This window comes from Prionailurus viverrinus, chromosome A2 (genome assembly GCF_022837055.1).
Source record: "Prionailurus viverrinus isolate Anna chromosome A2, UM_Priviv_1.0, whole genome shotgun sequence".
Lineage (NCBI taxonomy): Eukaryota > Metazoa > Chordata > Mammalia > Carnivora > Felidae > Prionailurus > Prionailurus viverrinus.
The window spans coordinates 112,679,368-112,698,400 of NC_062562.1; the positions used below are offsets into that span (position 1 = coordinate 112,679,368).

General features: G+C 38.5%; 1 protein-coding gene across 1 annotated transcript in view; it reads right to left on the reverse strand.

The window, feature by feature from the left end:
* Positions 1-3,123: 3,123 nt before the first annotated feature.
* The window catches only part of POLR1F (RNA polymerase I subunit F), a 30,889-nt gene continuing 14,979 nt past the window's right edge, over positions 3,124-19,033 (reverse strand). The window contains exons 2-4 of the mRNA XM_047850269.1: positions 8,243-8,384; positions 5,099-5,307; positions 3,124-4,250 (exon numbers count right to left, since the gene is read on the reverse strand). Of these exons, the coding sequence (XP_047706225.1) occupies positions 3,854-4,250; positions 5,099-5,307; positions 8,243-8,384 (748 nt within the window). The 3' untranslated portion in view covers positions 3,124-3,853. The remainder of the gene's footprint in view (positions 4,251-5,098; positions 5,308-8,242; positions 8,385-19,033) is intronic.

Sequence of the window (19,033 nt, forward strand, 5' to 3'; positions counted from 1 at the left end):
TTGGGTCGTATCAGTGGTCAGACCAGATGCCTACCCTCAGCTCATCTACCAGGGCTGTAGTCCATGCATAGGCAAAGCATTCTCACTTGCTTATTCCCTTGGAGGCTTCTGTTGATAGGTCGAGGCTTGTGGTGAGGCCCAATGCCTGCTCCCAGTCCTTCTGCTGAGGCTGCAATTCCACTGATAAGCAGGACATTCTCTGTGCTGCCAGCTGTTAAGAGCTGCTGGGTATGTGGGCACACTGGTGTGTGTGGTTATTTCCCCCTATCCCCAGGGCAGGAGTCACTTTGGAGTGGTGCCAGTTCCTACTGGGGCTGCTTGCAGGGTGTATTGGGACAGGAGCTACTTTGGAGACACCTGCCAAATGGGGTGAGTTGGATGGGGAAAATATGCAGAACATGCAGATGGAGCATGAGATCTTAGCAAGATAGAGTGTGTGTGGGTTCTAACAAGTGTTTGCTATCTGACCTGGGGGTGGGGAGAAATGGTACCTGTCAAATATTTTGTTCTTGGAGGAGTCTTCTAAAGGTCTCTGCCTCTCCAGCACACCTTGAGATCAGCAAATAAATCTTCACGTATATCCTATGCACTTTTTACACTGCTGTTTCTGTGCTGTATCTCAGCCATGTTAGGGGCCTTTATGGGCAGGGACTCAGTTTCCTATGGCCCTCAGGCTCTCCTGGAGTTAAGTATGCTGCTTTTTAAAGTACTCCATGTTATGCCCTGATGATTGTAAAACAAAGTGCCACTGGCTTTCAAAGACACATGTTAAGGGGACTCGTCTTCCTTGTGCAGGTCCCTGGTGCCTCATGTCAGGTCTGATACTCTTGATTCTCCATGCTTGTAGGGGTCTCTCCCATTACTGGTTAAGTCTCACCAAGGGCTTGATTCCCAACCATGTTTCCACCTCTTCTACCCTTTTAGATGTGGCCTCTTCTCTATGATTAACAGTAGGAAGTCTATTCTGCTAGATTTCCGGTCATTTTCTGAATTAGCTGCACTGATGTGGTTATCTTGGTGTGTGTATTGGGAAAGTTGAGCTTATGATCTTCCACTGTCTTCCTAGAAGTCCGTGTCTATTTTTTTCTTCCACATTTGTTTATTATTAAGAGACAGAGCATGAGCAGGGGAGGGGCAGAGAGAGAGGGAGACACAGAATCGGAAGCAGGCTCCAGGCTCTAAGCTGTCAGCACAGAGCCCAACGCAGGGCTCGAACTGACAAACCGCAACATCATGACCTGAGCTGAAGTTGGACGCTCAACTGACTGAGCCACCCAGGCGCCCTGCCCCGTGTCTATTTTTAATTTTGAGAAACCTTCATAAAATTTCCACAATGGCTACACCAGTTTGCATTCCCAAAATAGTGCACCAGCGTTCCCTTTTCTCCACATCCTCACCAACACTTGTTGGTGTCTTTTTTTGTTTCTTGTCTTTTTTATTCTAACCAGTGTAAGGTGATGTCTCATAGTTTTGATTTGCATTTCCCTGATGATTACTGATGTTGAGCATCTTTTCATGTGTCTGTTGGCCATCTATATGTCTCCTTTGGAAAAATGTCTATTCAGGTCTTCTGCCCATTTTTTATTTATATATTTTGGATATTAACTCCTAATTAGATGTATCACTTGCAAATACCTTCTCCCATGCAGTAGCTTGCCTTGTTTTATTGATGGTTTCCTTTGCTTTACAAAAGCCTTTCATTTTCCTGTAGTCTGGTTTTATTTTGCTTATTTCCCTTGCCTGAGGAGGCATCCCTAGAAAACTGTTGCTATGAACAATTATCAAAAATTAGTGCCTGTGTTTTCTTCCAGAAATTTTATGGTTTTAGGTCCCAAATTTAGGTCTTGACTAAACCATCTTGAATTGTTGCATGGTATAAGACAGTGAGGACTTCAGTACTATGTTGAATAGAAGTGGTGAAAGGGGACATCCTTGTTCCTGATCTTAGAGGGGAAAAAAAAACCTCAATCTTTCACCAATGAGTATGATGTTAGCTGTGTGTTTTTCATAGATGGTCTTTATTATGTTGAGGTATGTAGCCTCTAAACCTACAATGTTAAAAGAGTTTTTATTATGAAGTGATATTTCTGCCTCCACTGAGAAGATCATATGGTTTTTATCCTTTCTCTTAATGTGATGTATAATGTGACTGACTTGCATATATTGGAACACACTTACATCCCTGGAATAAATCCCTTGATTGTGGTGAATGATTTGTTTTAATGTATTAGATTTTTTTTTTTGACAATATTTTGTTGAGAATTACCTGACACCAAAATCATATAAAGACACTACCAAAAACAACAAAAATAACTATAGACCAGTATCTCTGATGACCCTAAATGCAAAAATCCTAAACAAAATAGCTTCACCTACAATTTTTAATCTTCTAGCCAGAAAATGAAAAAAAGCTAGATATAACATTTAACACACTATACCAAAAATAGAATTTCACCAATACAAAACTGAGATAATTTACATTCTTTGTACATCTTCAAAATCTTGTATTTTATACTGATAGCAGGTCAATTTGCATTAGCCATATTTTAAGGGCTCAATACCCACACTAAACTGTAGAAAAAGAAATTGGCCTGGTCCATTGTCTGGTCTTCTTAATTTAATTAAGAACAAGCGTGTGAACGTATGCTACTCTCCAAACTCTGTATTCTATTACTATAGATTTGGATCAAGATACACTTTCTGCAGAATTTATATATTAGTAAAATTTAATAGTGTGAGACCAGTACTATATCTGATATTAGATAAATGGCAACAAAATGGTTGCCACTTGAAATTCGTTTCAACCATTCATCCATTTACAGATATTAACACAATTAACATTCAGTAGACACTCTTGTTTTTAGTACTTCCCAGAATTACTGCCTTTCTGTATTTTACTTATATATATTGTGCATGTGTGCATCTGTTTCTCCTATGACACTACATAAGGGAAGGAACTACAGTCATTATACATCTGTTCCTTAGTAGAATGTTTTACACACAGCAAAGTGGTCAGGTACTGTTCAATGAATGTGGCCATGCATTGATTATCAGTCTGAACCAGCTTGTCATTTCATCAGTGTTTTCCAGTAGTTAAGACACAGTCCACATTTCGCAGTGCAATTTTCTCTTAAGAATCATTTTTAATACCTTAACCCAATTATTATAAAGTAGTTGAGAAATTTCCTACTAGTAAGAATGACATTTACAGCTGAGGCACACATAAACAAGTACAAGAGAAGAGCCCTCTACATCAACCTCTTATACAAAAAAAAAAAACAAAAAAAAAAACCAGAAACAGAAACAAAAACCAACATACATCTGGAAGGGAAGAACAGTGAACAATGTTTCCTACCACTGTCAATAGTGGCATGGTTCTAATGAGCTCTGGAGACTTACCATTCTAAATTGAACCATAGAAATCTCGTAGTAGCCAGAGAAAAGAAAATCTAAAAATCTCATATAATATTATGACTGAAGGCCAAACCTACTAAAAAATACACAAGCTCAAAACCATTTGGTAATGATACAAATGACTCTATTACAAAGTCCTTTACCAGTCTTCAGATGACAGAAATAATTTTATGTAGCATGTAAAAACTGGAAAAATGCAAGACTTGAGAGAGGTCTTATCCTCTTATTCTGTATACAATAAAATGGCAGTTTGATAATATTGGTATTTCCCAAAGTAATTACCACTTTAATAATTTTAGCACCAAAAATTCCTACTAATGAAATGTTTCCTGTTTTGCAGACTACTGGAATACACAAGCATTTCATATGATTCCCACATTTATTCGTCTACTGTATGTAAATCAATCTTCAAAAAACTGAGTAAAATGCACTAAAGGAATTACTTTTCCCTTTTCTTTTTAGATGACTGTTCCAAAAGTGGGATAAATTCAGCTTCCTCACTGTGTTTTCTTTTCTTTTTTCTCTTTTTATGGTCACTCTGGTAACCACTGGAGTCACTACCTTGGAAAACAGGATCCTGGTCTTCCTGGTGCTTTTTCTTCTTCTTCTTCTTTGGCTCTTCGTTCTGGAAGCCATTCGTATTATTTATCTGCAGGTTTGTCTCTTCTTTCACAGTGACATCTGCAAAATCTGCTAGTTCTCTGTTATCACTCTCCACTTCATATGGCTCTGGGTCTGTCTTCTTTTTCTTTTTCTTCTTCAGAGGTTTTTCTACAATTTCTTCAGTGCCAGTTTCTGTTACTTCTTCAGAAACTGTAGAGCACTTGGTTTGTAAACTAAAATAACAGTTAAAAAAAAAATTACAGGGCAATAAACAAATAAAATGAGATCAAGAATATACCAAATGTTAATCTTTCTTCTAAATAATGACAGTAGTACAAGATACAGAAGTATGGCATAAATATCAAATATTCTATTCTGATGTCTTGGAAAAAATTTTTCCAAAGTCCTTCCAGACTGTTTTCATACATAAAAATGACATAAAAAATTTTTATCAAAATGTACCTTATAAATTTTGTTTTGATTCAAAAAAATTTGCTCACTGTGCATGAAACATCACAATACTCAGGCTTAGTAGCCAAACAACTGACGAGTGATAAAAAAAAAAAAAAAAATACACGTGTACTGTCTACCAAAATTAATGGAGTTTCCCATCTATGAATCCTTGTTTCAAATTATTCATTTTTTTCAAAAACAAAAACCAAGGATCAGTGAAGTAGCCCTCTCTACTGGATGCAGAGTCCCATCCAGTAGCACTAGCTACATCTAATTAAGTAATTTCAATGAGCTAACAGAAAAATACAGAAATTATCTACCTGGCATAGTGACATTAAGCAAAGATGATTAAGCTTTCAGCAGTTTCAAGCTCAAGGATCAACTTTTTAAAAAATTAACCAAACTAGTAAATAGGAAGATTGAGTTAGTAAACTACAGACCCATTAGCTAGAAGTGCAGACCTTTGGAATATTCAAAACGCTGTCAAAGCACTTAAGATTCCAATTTACATTGACTTTATGGCATATTCTAAAAAAATTACTTTCTGAAAGAGGGGCTTATGTTCTCTAAATTCAGAATTAAACAGAAATGACTACCAAAATTAAAATAAATGTGATTAGGAACTGACCTAGAGGTATTTAATTTTCCCCGAATGCAGAATACTCCAGCAGCATCTGAGTCCAAACGAAATACTTCAAATTCTAGTTCATCACCCACATTTATCTCTAGGATCTGCCACTGCTCAGCTGGCATCTGCTCAGGTTTAGGGATGGAGGCATTGAAACACCCATGTACTAAACAGCCAATGTGGCTAGAAGACACTTTATTAACTGTACCCTGGGAAGAAAGAAAAAAAAGAGAAAAAGCATCAAGCTATCTAAAGAGTTTAAAAGGTAAATAAAACTTTATAAGCTTCAAAATGATCTTAGAAAACACTGAAATAATGGAATAATTTCATATGGAAAAAGATTTTCAATTAAAATTTACATGTTATACTAAACCATTTTAAAACACTGTAGAGTTTTTAGAAGGCTGGAACTTTGGTAAACTGCATGCATATCAATTGCCTAACTGGATAAACAACTAACTCTTCCCACCTCTAAAAAAAAAAAAACAAAAAACAAAAAAAAAAAAAACCTACCTCAGCTCCTGCTACAGGACTCCCTGGGGAGTAGATTATAACCATATTGAAACCAAGCAGAAAATACTGTTTGATATTACCTAAATGTGAAAAGACCTCAAGGCAGGAAGCATATGTTTTTTTATAACTAGGAGCCACATTATATTTCCATAAACAGTCTGAATTTCAAAGCTTAAAAAGCATTGTCGGAAGGCATGGGCACTTAAGTGCCTGACTTCGGCTCAGGTAATGATTTCAAGGTTTGTGGATTCCAGCCCCGCATCAGGCTCTGTGCTGATAACTGGGAGTCTGGAGCCTGCTTTGGATTCTGTGTCTCCATCTCTCTCTACCCTTCCCCCATTCACATTCTGTCTCTCTCAGAAATAAACTTAAAAAAAATTATTTAACAATTAACTTTAGTAGGATATAATAAGCACTGTATTTGAAGACAACTTATCCTTCATCAGATCTTGAACATGGCTACTCTGAATCACAAAAACATTTTTAGAAGCTTTAAAGCTAAAAAGTATGAAGTTTATAAACAGAACTACTAAACCTCCGTAACACAAAAGTCCAGCTAAAAATGGGCAAAGCACTTAAAGAGGCCTTTCTTATTGAAACACAAGAAGAATCTCACGAAGGAAAACGCAAATTAAGGAGAACCTAGTATTATCCATCAGTTTAATTAAAAGACTAACAGATGCTGGCAAGGACACAGAGCAACTAATAGTGTTGAATGTTTAATTTTATGAAAAACAGGCTAATTCCTCAAACACCTACCCTCTGACTTAGCAATACAGCTTCCAGTTCCTACCTAGGAGAAATGAAAATACACATTCACACAGCTTCATTCATAATAGCTCCAGACTGGAAACCAAAATGTCCATCAATGAAGATGAACAATCAAATTGTAATACATTCACATAACTGAATTCTATGAACAAAAAGGAATAAAACTACCAATACACCATCAAACAGCATGGATGAAGTGTAAAAACATGTTGAACAAAAGAGGTCAGATTTTCATCAGAGTGTATAATGAAAATTTCCACTAATATAAAATGAGAAGCTTAAGCAAAACTAATGTATGATAAACAGAAGCAGAATAGTGGTTGGATCTAGAAGAGAGGATTGACCAGGAAAGGGCATGACGGTCATTCTCAAATAAAATGGTATATATGCACTTGTCAGAATTCATTGAACTGAACACTATGATCTATGCATTTTGTTGTATATAATTTAGATCTCTTATTGTATGTAAATTATACCATGTTTAAAATTAAAAATTGGAAAAAACTGCCCAGATGTATTTGAAGACTGGATCTCATTGTGGGTAACAGAGTAAAAGGAATCATTTTATTCTTAGTTTCATACTTTCTGTACAGTATGTTATTTCCATGTTTATATCTATGGTAACTTACACAAAGCAGATGAGTTAAGTGTCGGAATTTTTTTAAGTACATATCTGCCAACTTTAATAGTATGGAGGCTAGCTGTATAACCCAACTTTGGCAGGCCCAGGATACTATTTCTACCAGTTTAACCGACACTGTAAAATTTTTTTTAAATTAGAAATGCCTTGTAGAATTTGTCAGTGAAATTTGATCAGTATATTCATTAACAATAAAGGTTAATCTTATAAGAACCATTAATAAAAAATTTTATAGGAAGTGCTTAAAGAAAAAAACATACAAACATGTATGGATACACACACACACACATCAACAAATACACTCAAAACTGCTGGTAGAAGACAGTCAATTTCACATCCATCTGTATATCTAGATTGTCTTAAAAAACCTTCCCAACAGGGCCTTCATTACCATGGCACCTGATGGGTGCCCTAACCTCACTGTTCATTCACTTTCATAACCTGCCTGGTCCCACAACTATTTGAATTTTCAATTCCTATTTGAAACACTACTACACGGTTTGAATCTTGTAAATATTTTTTTAATGTTTATTTGAGACAGAGAGGGGGAGGGAGAGAGAGAGAGAGAGTGTGTGCACATGAGCGGGGGAGGGGCAGAAAGAGAGAGAAGCAGGCCCCAGGCTCTGACCTGTCAGCACAGTCTGACATGGGACTCAAACTCACAAACTGTGAGATCATGACCTGAGCTGCATTAGGAAGCTCAACTGACAGAGCCATCCAGGAGCCCCTAGCCCCAGTTTAAATCCTTTATAAAGAAACTATTGGTATGTATCACTTAAGATCGTTCTGGTGCTATACAAAGAAGAGAATAAATTGTATGACACACATACTCTGCATATACAGGTGAGTTCTAGAAGAATGGAGTTTAAAAACTTACCAAGGTTGGATTGACTTTTTTTCTTTGAAAATAATTTTTAGGGGTGTCTAGGTGGCTTAGTCAGTTAAGTATCTGACTTGGGCTCACGGCATGATCTCACAGTTCATCAGTTAGAGCTCCATGTTGGGCTCTCTGCTGTCAGCACAGAGCCTGCTTTAGATCCTCTGCCCCCCTCTCTCTGCCCCTCCCCTGCTTTCTCTTTCAAAAATAAACATTTTAAAAAATAACTTTTAGCTACCCACAATAGCAAGCCATTTACTTCTCGAGGTGTATAGTCTTAAAAATCTTCCAAATTATATCATTATACAACTATACAAAGAAAGCTTTAAATATATATACATACCATAAGCTTTTGCCCTGGTTCAGGGCAGAAAATAACAAAATCTGCTTCAATGTTAAGATGAATGTGTCCTTGATCATCATAAATATCTCCCAGTTCACCTACCACTTTGATGTTATCATATGCAATGGGGACACCTAAAAGGCTGTTAAAAAAAAAAATGATATGTTTTATCCTCTTTCAAAATAGTCCAATGTCCTGATTAAACTGGCCGAGTCCAAAAATTATACATCTATCTCTTAAATATAAGCACACATGCCAAAATACAATAGCATTATCATTAGTCCATAATGACTTGAGTAATTCAACTTGACCAAAAGCTTCCAATATACTAAATTTAAAAGGATTATTCAACATAAGTACCCAGAAACAAAATGTCCAATTATGCATGAGCATGTTGACCTTTCTTCTCTAATAGCTATGCACTGGAATTATAGTCATTCTCCAATGAGAGAAAGAAAAAAAAAATGAGAGAAAAATGTCTCTAATTTCTGAGCATACCTGAATGAAGGCAATTTTGGTATTACCCACCATTACTAGATTTCTGTACTAGACGGCCCATAGCAAGATCAGTATTAAAGGTGAAGGCCTTGAATATTAAAGCCAATGACTTACGGGAGAAAAATCCTCAAATTATAACTGTTAATAGTAAATAGAAATGTTATTAAATACAACTACATATTTCATTTATTAGGAACTGAGTGGCTCAAGCAGTAAGGCTCTGACTCCTGACTTTGGCTCAGGTCATGATCTTAAAGTGAAGAAATCAAGCTCACTTGATCTTAAAGTGAAGAAATCAAGCTCACATCAGGCTCACACTGGGCATGAAACCTGCTTAAGATTCTCTTTCCCAATCCCTCTGTCCCTACTCTGCTTGTGCACTTGTGTATATGCATGCATGCACACGCTCATTCTCTCTCTCTCAAAAACAAAACTGATTTTGCCAACTTAGTCTATATAGTATGAAAGGATTAGGGGACAACTACTATTTCAAAAGGTCATTTCCAAGTACTTAAGGAATTTTAACTACTAAAGAGGGAAACCTGGTGACTTCACTAGCACACCCACTACTTACGAAAACTTCACTGACTCCCCAGGAAAGGCTTAAATCACTCCTCTTCCACTCCTAGAAGACGCCATGGCACAGCATCGCATCCTAAGTGTGCTTGATCTCGGTTTACTGACTCTAGCTCTGTGTATGTTTGCATTCCACACACTACTCAAAAACCCTTGAGAAGACAGAACACTTTGTAGAACTCTACTAAATTCCTAAAAGTATTCACATAGTATAAGGGAAAGAATTTACCCCAATAGCTATTGCTTAATAAAACAGCCAGAAGCCACTGGAAAGGAACTTTAGTAACTATCAAATCAAGAAGATCCTAAATTTAGAGATTTGCTCCAGGAAGCCCTTTTTGAACTGTTAATTTCTCAATGTGTTTTCCCAAGCAAGAACTACACCATCACAGAAACCCAGAAGTCCACCAGACTGGTCAATGAGGAAACAAACCTATTTATAAATAGCTGGACACAAAATCTCATTCTAAATATATATATGTATACATATACACATACATAAATACATACGTATCAGCATAAAATCATGTTTGCATGGTTTCCATATACATAAAAATTTCCAGGAAGGACACCTGGGTCAATCTGTTGGTTAAGTGTCCAACTCTTGGTTTTCACTCAGGTCATGATCTTACAGTTCTTGAGTTCAAGCCACGAGTCGGACTCTACACTGCTGTAGACCCTACCTGGGATTCTCTCTCTGCCCCTTCCTGCTCACTCACTCTCTCACTCAAAATAAATAAAATTAAAATTCAAGGGTAGATTATTAAGTATGGAAGTATGGAAGTATTAAGTATTACTGAGAAGTACTCCTTACTTCAGAAAAGCATTTTGCCATTGGAGACACTGTATGTGTTCTCTGAGTTGTCAATTCAAAACCCCTGCATCAATCTAGACACTTTCTAGACACATTCATGATTCTAGGTATCAGTGCATATGTCATCCAACTATTTCAGTCTTTCCAGGTAGTCATGCTTGAGTATTCTCACACGGAAGTATATTGTATTGTATTGTATTACAGCACTTACGGATTTTTGTTTTTTTTCCAAATGTGTAAGTAGCTTGTATTACCTTTAAGTTTCAATTCACAATAAAGATGTGTTTTCATGGTAGTAAAGGTAGTACTGCAAAATATTTCCCATCAGAAAGAGGTATTGGGTTATGGAGGGTTCAAAATTGGTAACTAGGGAATGTAACCATAGAGCCCTAAACCCAAATAGATTTGTGTAAATCCATCAAACCCAAGAAACCCTTTATTGACATCAAATTGTCTTCCAAATAAAATACTAAAACAGTGATTACTAAATATAGGTTTTATCTACTTTTGTCTTGAGAAAGTAAATTTGGATTTGTTCATAAAGATGTTTTATGCTTATTAAAAGACTGTACCATCAAGTGGGACTGACCTTGAGAGGGAGTGCCTCCACGGGCACAGAGAGGGGAAAGGAGAGGACCCTGCCCCAGGCACTCCAGGTTGAGAGGTTGCCCTGAGAAGACAAATCCCTGTAACATTTGGCTTTGAAAACCAGAGGTCCAGAAGCTTCTCCAGTTTTGTCCCCTCCCCACCTCCACAATCAGAAGGGCTTCACACCTTGAACCCTGAAAATCAACAGGCTCAATAGATTAAGAGGCAGGAGGGTAACAGAAAACTGAGTCTCTGCCTTAAAGTACAGCATAACAAACAGCTCCACTTAGATACAGCACAGAAGCAACAGTTTGAAAAATGCCGCGGGTGTACAGGAAAGAGATTTAATGGTCTCAGAGCATGTGCTGGAGAGGCAGGGAAATCTGAGAGATTTCTCCAAGAACAAAAGAAATGATGGGTGCTATTTCCCTCCCCCCTCCCCATCCCCAGCCTAAATACACGGACACCTGTGGGAACAAGCACACTGGAATGATCACCTAACCTGCGAAAAGTGCACCCCAGCCACATACTTCCGTGAATACACTCCCTTCAACCCTCTGCCTGGGCAGAAGTTTTCCCAGGCTGCTTCAGCTCCATTCCACAGCAGCCCAGTGCAGACCCTGCGGGCACGATGTGCAGCACACCCAGCCCCCATGTTCTCCTGTAGACCTTGGATGAGCCTATCCCAAGCAGTGTGGCAAGGCTTGTGGTGTGCAAGCAGCCCCAATAGGGGCGAGCACCACTCCAAAGTGACTCTTACCCCTGAGAGAGGGAAGTAACAGCACACCTCAGTCCAACTACAGCCCCAGCAGTAGGCTGGTCAGACACCTGGCTGAACTGCAGGCCTAGCCCACCAACAAGTTTCTCTAGTGACAACATGCAGAAAGCACCCTTGAGTTTGGAGCTACCATAGCTCTGGCAAATGCCTGTTCTGGTTCACTTTAAACCCAAGATAGCCCCAGACCGGTCCACTAAAAACACAAGGACCAAACCTTGCCCACAACAGCAAAGAGACCCATTGCAGATAACTGGAATGAAGGAAAACATGGCTCAGCCACAAAATTGGGGCACATGCAAAACACAAAGGAGACACCCCTGAAGCGCCAGGTTATGGTAAATAGGAGACACTGCACTGCAGGGCATTACAAGACCTCTTGTTCATAAAGGCACTGCTTTCAAGAGCACGTGACTTCCCTAACACTCAGAAAAAGACAGACAAAATGAGAAGGAATATGTCCCAAATGAAAAAAAAAAAAAAAAAAAAAAAAAAAAAGGACAAATTCAAAAGAAGAGAGCTAAACAAAAGGGAGATAAGTAATATATCTAATAAAGAAAGTAATGATCATAAAGATAATCACTGGATTTGAAATGAGTGGAGAACATCAGTCCTAATCGTAGTATTTATCTTACACTCAAAGGAGCTAGAAACAAAGGTAAAAAACATAAAAAAGAGAAGAAGTGTTGAAGCTGAAGGACTCTGAACCCCAAGAGTCTGGGAGGAAAAGAGACAGCCGGCTTCCAGGGACCCACTGGGACAACCTGAGGGGCCGTAGGTGTGTGACTGCAAACTGGGAGAGAGAAAAGGAACAGAGAGGAGGGATCCCCTTTTGTGGAGAGACAAAAGGAAGAGAAAACGAGAAAAGGAAGCATAGGCCTGTATCTGGACAAGAGAAAAATTTCAGTCCGGGAGAGATAAAGATCAATCTAACTGTGGGCTTTCTCTGGTCTGGGGACCGCTGCCCCTGGATCACGTACCTGGGGAGGAGGGGAGCCAGCCCCAGGTTTGGTGGCTAGGTCAGGGGTGCAGTCCACCGAAGGAGAAAGCGATTCCCTCCCTGGAGTGCTGAGGGACAGGACAAAGCATGCCTGTGCCTGCCAGCCAGGGACCACATATCGGGAGGCGTGGAGCCGCTTTTCCCCAGTACGGGGCATGCGGAGCTAGGCACAAGAGTCAGTGGAGTGGACAAACTGCCTCATTTGCACCCGTGGCACAATGAGGATGGCTCGAACAGAGTGGTCTGGGACACCCAGTCCGCGAGAGACTGGGGGTCGCCATTTTTCTCCCCACCACCACCAAGGTGGGGCCTCAAGGACCGGACAGTAGGGCCCAGCAGGGCCCACGGTGGAGGCAGGATCCGCCTATACCAAACCACGCCCCTCTGCACCTGGTTACTGCATAGCTACAGGAGAAGGATTGACAGTGAGGAAACAGACGCCCTACCTCCAGACAGGCACTGCTGCATTGCCTGATTAATTCTCAGATAATTCTTATTATATATATTCTTCCTTCCTTTTCTCATTCTTATCTCTGGTTGTTAGTTTGTTTAAGCAGACATATTTAATCCATTCTCTTAATACGTGTTCCACACCTCCTTCTTTATTCTCCATTCTCTCTGCATTAAGCCTTATAGTTTCTCTGTCTGCATACCTTTCTTTTCTTTTTTCTTTTTCCCCATCCCCTTCTCTATTTCCCTTTCTTTCTCTCTGGATTAAGCCCTATAGTTTCTCTGGTCAATTTTTATTCTTTCTTTGTCCCTGCCCCTGTCATTTCTCTCTTTGTACAGGATAAGGCCTCTTCCATCAGTACCGCACCCACCCTGTTTACTTGTAGCTGGTGTTTCTGGGTTTTTTTGGTTGTTTGCCTGTTCTTGTTTTCTATTTTTTTGCTTATTTGTTTTCCTTTCCAGGGCTACTTGAACAAACAAATCAAAGCACACCTGGTAGAGGGTCCAAAACATCACTACAAGTAGGGAGATAAAGTAACCAGAGTCACAACAACAGAGAGCAAGTAACACTGCAAAAAACATTTCCTGAAGGGCCAGGTCCTGGACAGTGTATGACCTCTCTTTAATACAGTAGTGCTCACAGGTGCAGGGCACATAACAAGCTTTTAAAACACGGAAGAGACAGAAAACTAGGCAAAATGACGAAACAGAAGAATTCACAAAAGAAATTCCAGGAAAGGTAAGAGCTAAAGAAGTGATCAAAAGAGTTGTAAACAATATAATGGAACAAGAATTTAGAATAATAGTCATAAGATTAATCGCTGGGCTTGAAAAAAGCATAGAGGACAGCAGAGAATATACTGCCCAAGAGATCAAGGAACTAAAAATTAGTAATGATGCATTAAAAAATGCTGTAGATGAGGTGCAAAATAAAATAGAGGCAGTCATAGCGAGGATTGAAGAGGCAGAGGGGAGAATGGGTGAAATATAAGATAAAATTATGGAAAAAGAGGAAGCTGAGAAAATGATAAAAAAAATTCTGGATCACGAGGGGAGAATTAGAGAACTAAATGATTCCATGAAACGGAACAATATCCATATCATAGTAGTTCCAGAAGAAGGAGAAAGAAAGGGGCCGAAGGCATACTTGAACAAATCATAGCTAAGAACCTCCCCAGTCTGGGGAAGGCACAGAGAACTCCCTTCAGAGGTAACCTGAATTGGTCTTCTGAATGACATATCATAGTGAAACTGGAAAAATACAAGGATAAAGAGAGAATTCTGAAAGCAACTAGGGATACACGGGCCTCAACATACAAGGATAGACACATACGGGTAGTAGCAGCTCTATCTACTGAAACGTGGCAGACCAGAAAGGAGTGGCAGGAAATTTTCAATATAATGAACAGGAAAAATATGCAGCCAAGAATCCTTTATCCAGCAAGCCTGTCATTCAGAATAGAAGGAGAGATAAAGATTTTCCCAAATAAAAACTGAAAGAATTCATCACCAATAAACCAGCCCTATAAGAGATCCTAAGGGGGATTCTGTGAGTGAAATGTTGCAAAGACCACAAAGGACAAGAGACATCACTACAAGTATGAAACCTACAGATAACCTACACAAGGACTGTAAACCCGTATCTTTCAATAATAACACTGAATGTAAATGGACTAAACGGTCCAATCAAAAGACATAAGGTATCAGAATGGATTAAAAAAACAAGACCCATCTATTTGCTGTCTACTAGAGACCCATTTAAGACCCAAGGACACCTTCAGATTAAAAGTGAGGAGATGGAGAACCATCTATCATGCTACTAGAAGTCAAAAGAAAGCTGGAGTAGCCATACTTATATCAGACAAACTAGATTTTAAACTAAAGGCTGTAACAAGAGATGAAGAAGGGCATTATGTAATAATTATGGGGTCTATCCATCAAGAAGAGCTAACAATTATAAATGTCTATGCACTGGATTTGGAAACACCCAAATATATGAAACAATTAATCACAAACATAAACAATCTTATTGGTAAGAATGTGGTAACTGCAGGGGACTTCAATACTCCACTTACAACAATGGACAGTTCATCTAGGCAGATAATCAATAAAGAAACAATCGCCCTGAACAATACACTGGACCAGATGGACTTGACATATATTTAGAAATTTTCATCCTAAAGGAGCAGAATATACATTCTTCTCGAGTGCACATCGAACATTCTCCAAGACAGATCACATTTGAATCACAAAACAGCCCTCAATAAATATAAAAGAACTGAGATCATATCATGCACACTTTCAGATCACAATGCTATGAAACCTGAAATCAACCATAGGAAAAAGTTTGGAAAACCTCCAAATGCATGGAGGTTAAAGAATATCCTACTAAGGAATGAAAGGGTCAACCAGGCAATTAAAGAAGAAATTTAAAAATACATGGAAACAAATGAAAATGAAAACACAACAATCCAAACCCTTTGGGATGCAGCAAAGGCAGTCCTAAGAGGAAAATACATTGCAATCCAGGCCTATTTCGAGAAACAAGAAATATCCCAAATACAAAATCTAACAGCACACCTAAGGAACTAGAAGCAGAACAGCAAAGACACTCCAAACTCAGCAGAAGAAGAGAAATAATAAAGATCAGAGGAGAAACAAATATAGAATCCAAAAAAAAAAAAACCCCAAAATAAAACAAAACAAAACAGAACAGATCAATGAAACTAAGAGGTTTTTTTTGAAAAAATAAAATTGATAAACCTCTAGACAGGCTTCTCAAAAAAAAAAGAGAGGACCCAAATAGAAAAAATCATGAATGAAAGTGTATTTATTATAACCAATCCCTCAGAAATACAAGAAATTATCAGAGAATACTATGAAATATTACATGCCAACAAACTGGACAACCTGGAAGAAATGGACAAATTCCTACATACTCATACACTACCAAAACTAAAATGGGAAGAAATAGAAAATTGGAACAGACCCATAACTAGTAATGAAATTGAATCAGTTATCAAAAATCTCCCAGCAAAGAAGAGTCCTGGGCCAGATGGCTTCCCATGGGGAATTCTACCAGACATTTAAAGCAGAGTTAATACCTATCCATCTCAAGGAATTCCAAAAAATAGAAACGGAAGGAAAACTTCTGGACCTATTCTACGAAGCCAGCATTACCTTGATTCCCAAACCAGACAGACACCACAAAAAAGGAGAATTAGAGGTCAATATCCCTGATGAACACGGATGCAAAAATTCTCAACAAGATACTAGCAAATAGAATTCAACAACATATAAAAAGGATTATTCACCACTATGAAGTGGGATTCATTCCTGGGCTGCAGGGCTGGTTCAATATTCACAAATCAGTGTGATACATCACATTCATAAAAGAAAGGATAAGAACCATATGATCATGTCAATGGATGCAGAAAAACCATTTTGACAAAACACAGCATCCTTTCTTAATAAAAACCTTCAAGAAAGTTGGGATAGAAGGAACATACTTAAACATCATAAAAGCCATTTATGAAAAGCCCACAGCTAATATCATCCTCAATGGTGAAAAACTAAGAGCTTTCCCCCAGAGATCAGGAACACGACAGGGATGTCCACTCTCACCGCTGTTGTTTAACATAGTGTTGTAAGTCCTAACATCAGCAATCAGACAACAAAATGAAATAAAAGGGATCAAAACTGGCAAAGAAGTCAAACTTTTACTTTTCACAGATGACATGATACTCTACATGGACAACCCGAAAGACTCCACCAAAAGACTGCTAGAACTGATACAGGAATTCAACAAAGTCACAGGGTACAAAATCAACATATGGAAATTGGCTGCATTTTTATACACCAATAAGAAGCAACAGAAAGAGAAATCAAGAAACTGATCCCATTTACAATTGCACCAAGAACCATAAAATACCTAGGAATAAACCTAACCAAAGATGTAAAAGATCTGTATGTTGAAAACTATAGAAAGCTTATGAAGGAAATGGAGTAAGACACAAAGAAATGGAAAAACATTCCATGCTCACGGACTGAAAGAATAAATATTGTTAAAAGGTCAATAATACCCAAAGCAATTCACACATTCAATGCAATCCCAATAAAAATTGCACTGGTATTCTTCTCAAAGCTAGAACAAACAATTCTAAAATTTGTATGGAACCAAAAAAGACCCCGAATAGCCAAAGTAAACCTGAAGAAGACAACCAAAGCAGGAGGCATCACAATCCCAGACTTTAGCCTCTACTATGAAGCTGTAATCATCAAGACGGTATGGTATTGGCACAAAAAAAAGATACAGAGACCAATGGAATAGAATACAGAACCCAGATTGGACCCACAGAAGTATGGCCAACTAATCTTTGACAAAGCAAAGAGGATCCAATGGAAAAAAGACGGTCTCTTTAGCACATAGTGCTGGGAGAACTGGAAAGCAACATGCAGAAGAATGAAACTAGACCACCTGCTTACACCATACACAAAAATAAACTCAAAATGGATCAAAGACCTAAATATGTGACAGGAAATCATCAAAACCCTGGAGGAGAAGGCAGCTAACAACCTCTCTGACCTCAGTCACAGCAGTTTCTTACTCAAGACATCTCCAAAGGCAAGGGAATTAAAAGCAAAAATGAACTATTGGGACCTCATCAAGATAAAAAGCTTCTGCACTGCAAAGAAAACAACAAAACTAAAAGGCAGTGGACAGAATGGGAAAAGATATTTGCAAATGACATATTGGATAAAGGGCTAGTATCCAAAATCTATAAAGAACTCACCAAACTCCACACCTGAAAAACAAATAATCCAGTGAAGAAGTGGGCAGAAGACATGAATAGACACTTTTCCAAAGAAGACATCCAGAAGGCCAACAGACACATGAAATGATGCTCAATGTCACTCATCACCAGGAAAATACAAATCAAAACCACACTGAGATACCACCTCACACTGGTCAGAGTGGCTAAAATCAACAAATCAGGAAACTACAGATGCTGCCGAGGATGTGGAGAAATGGGAACCCTCTTGCACTGTTGGCAGGAATGCAAACTGGTGCAGCCGCTCTGGAAAACAGTGTGGAGGTTCCTCAAAAAAAAATAAAAATGGCACTACCCTATGACCCAGCAATAGCACTGCTAAGAATTTACCCAAGGGATACAGGAGTGCTGATGTATCGGGGCACATGTACCCCAATGTTTATAGAAGCACTTTCAACAATAGCCAAATTATGGAAAGAACCCAAATGTCCATCAACTGATGAATGGATAAAGAAGATGTGGTTTATATACACAATGGAATACTACTTAGCAATGACAAGGAATGAAATCATGCCATTTGCAGCAACATGGATGGAACTGGAAGTATTATGCTAAGTGAAATAAGTCAGAGAAAGACAGATACCATATGTTTTCATTCAAATGTGGATCTTGAGAAACTCAACAGAAGACCATGGGGGAAGGGAAGGGGAAAAAAATAGTTACAAACAGAGAGGGAGGGAGGCAAACCATAAGAAACTCTTAATTACAGAGAATAAACTGAGGGTTGATGGGGGGTGGGGAGAGGGGAAAATAGGTGATGGGCATTGAGGAGGGCACTTGTTGGGATGAGCACTGGGTGTTGTATGTAAGCCAATTTGACAATAAATTATATTTCAAAAAAAACATAAAAAAACAATTAGACATGAAGAACTCAGTAACTAAAATTAAAAATACACTACAGGGAATAAATAACAGCTAGAGAAAATAGAATGGGTCAGTGATCTACAGGAAAGCATGATGGAAAGCCATCAAGATGGAACAGGAGTGAAATGGATAATAAAAACTGAAAATAGATTAAAGGAACTCAGGACACTATCAAGCATAATAACATTTGCATTATAAGGATCCCAGAAGGAGAAGTGAGACACAGGGAGCAAAAAGAAGAAGTAATAGCTGAAAACTTTCTGAATCTGGGGAAGGAAAAAGACAACCAGATCCAGGAGGCAGAGAGAGCCCGTAACAAAAGCAAACCAAAGATGTCCATACCAAGACATGCAGTAATTAAAATGGCAAAAAGTAATGATAAAGAGAGAATTTA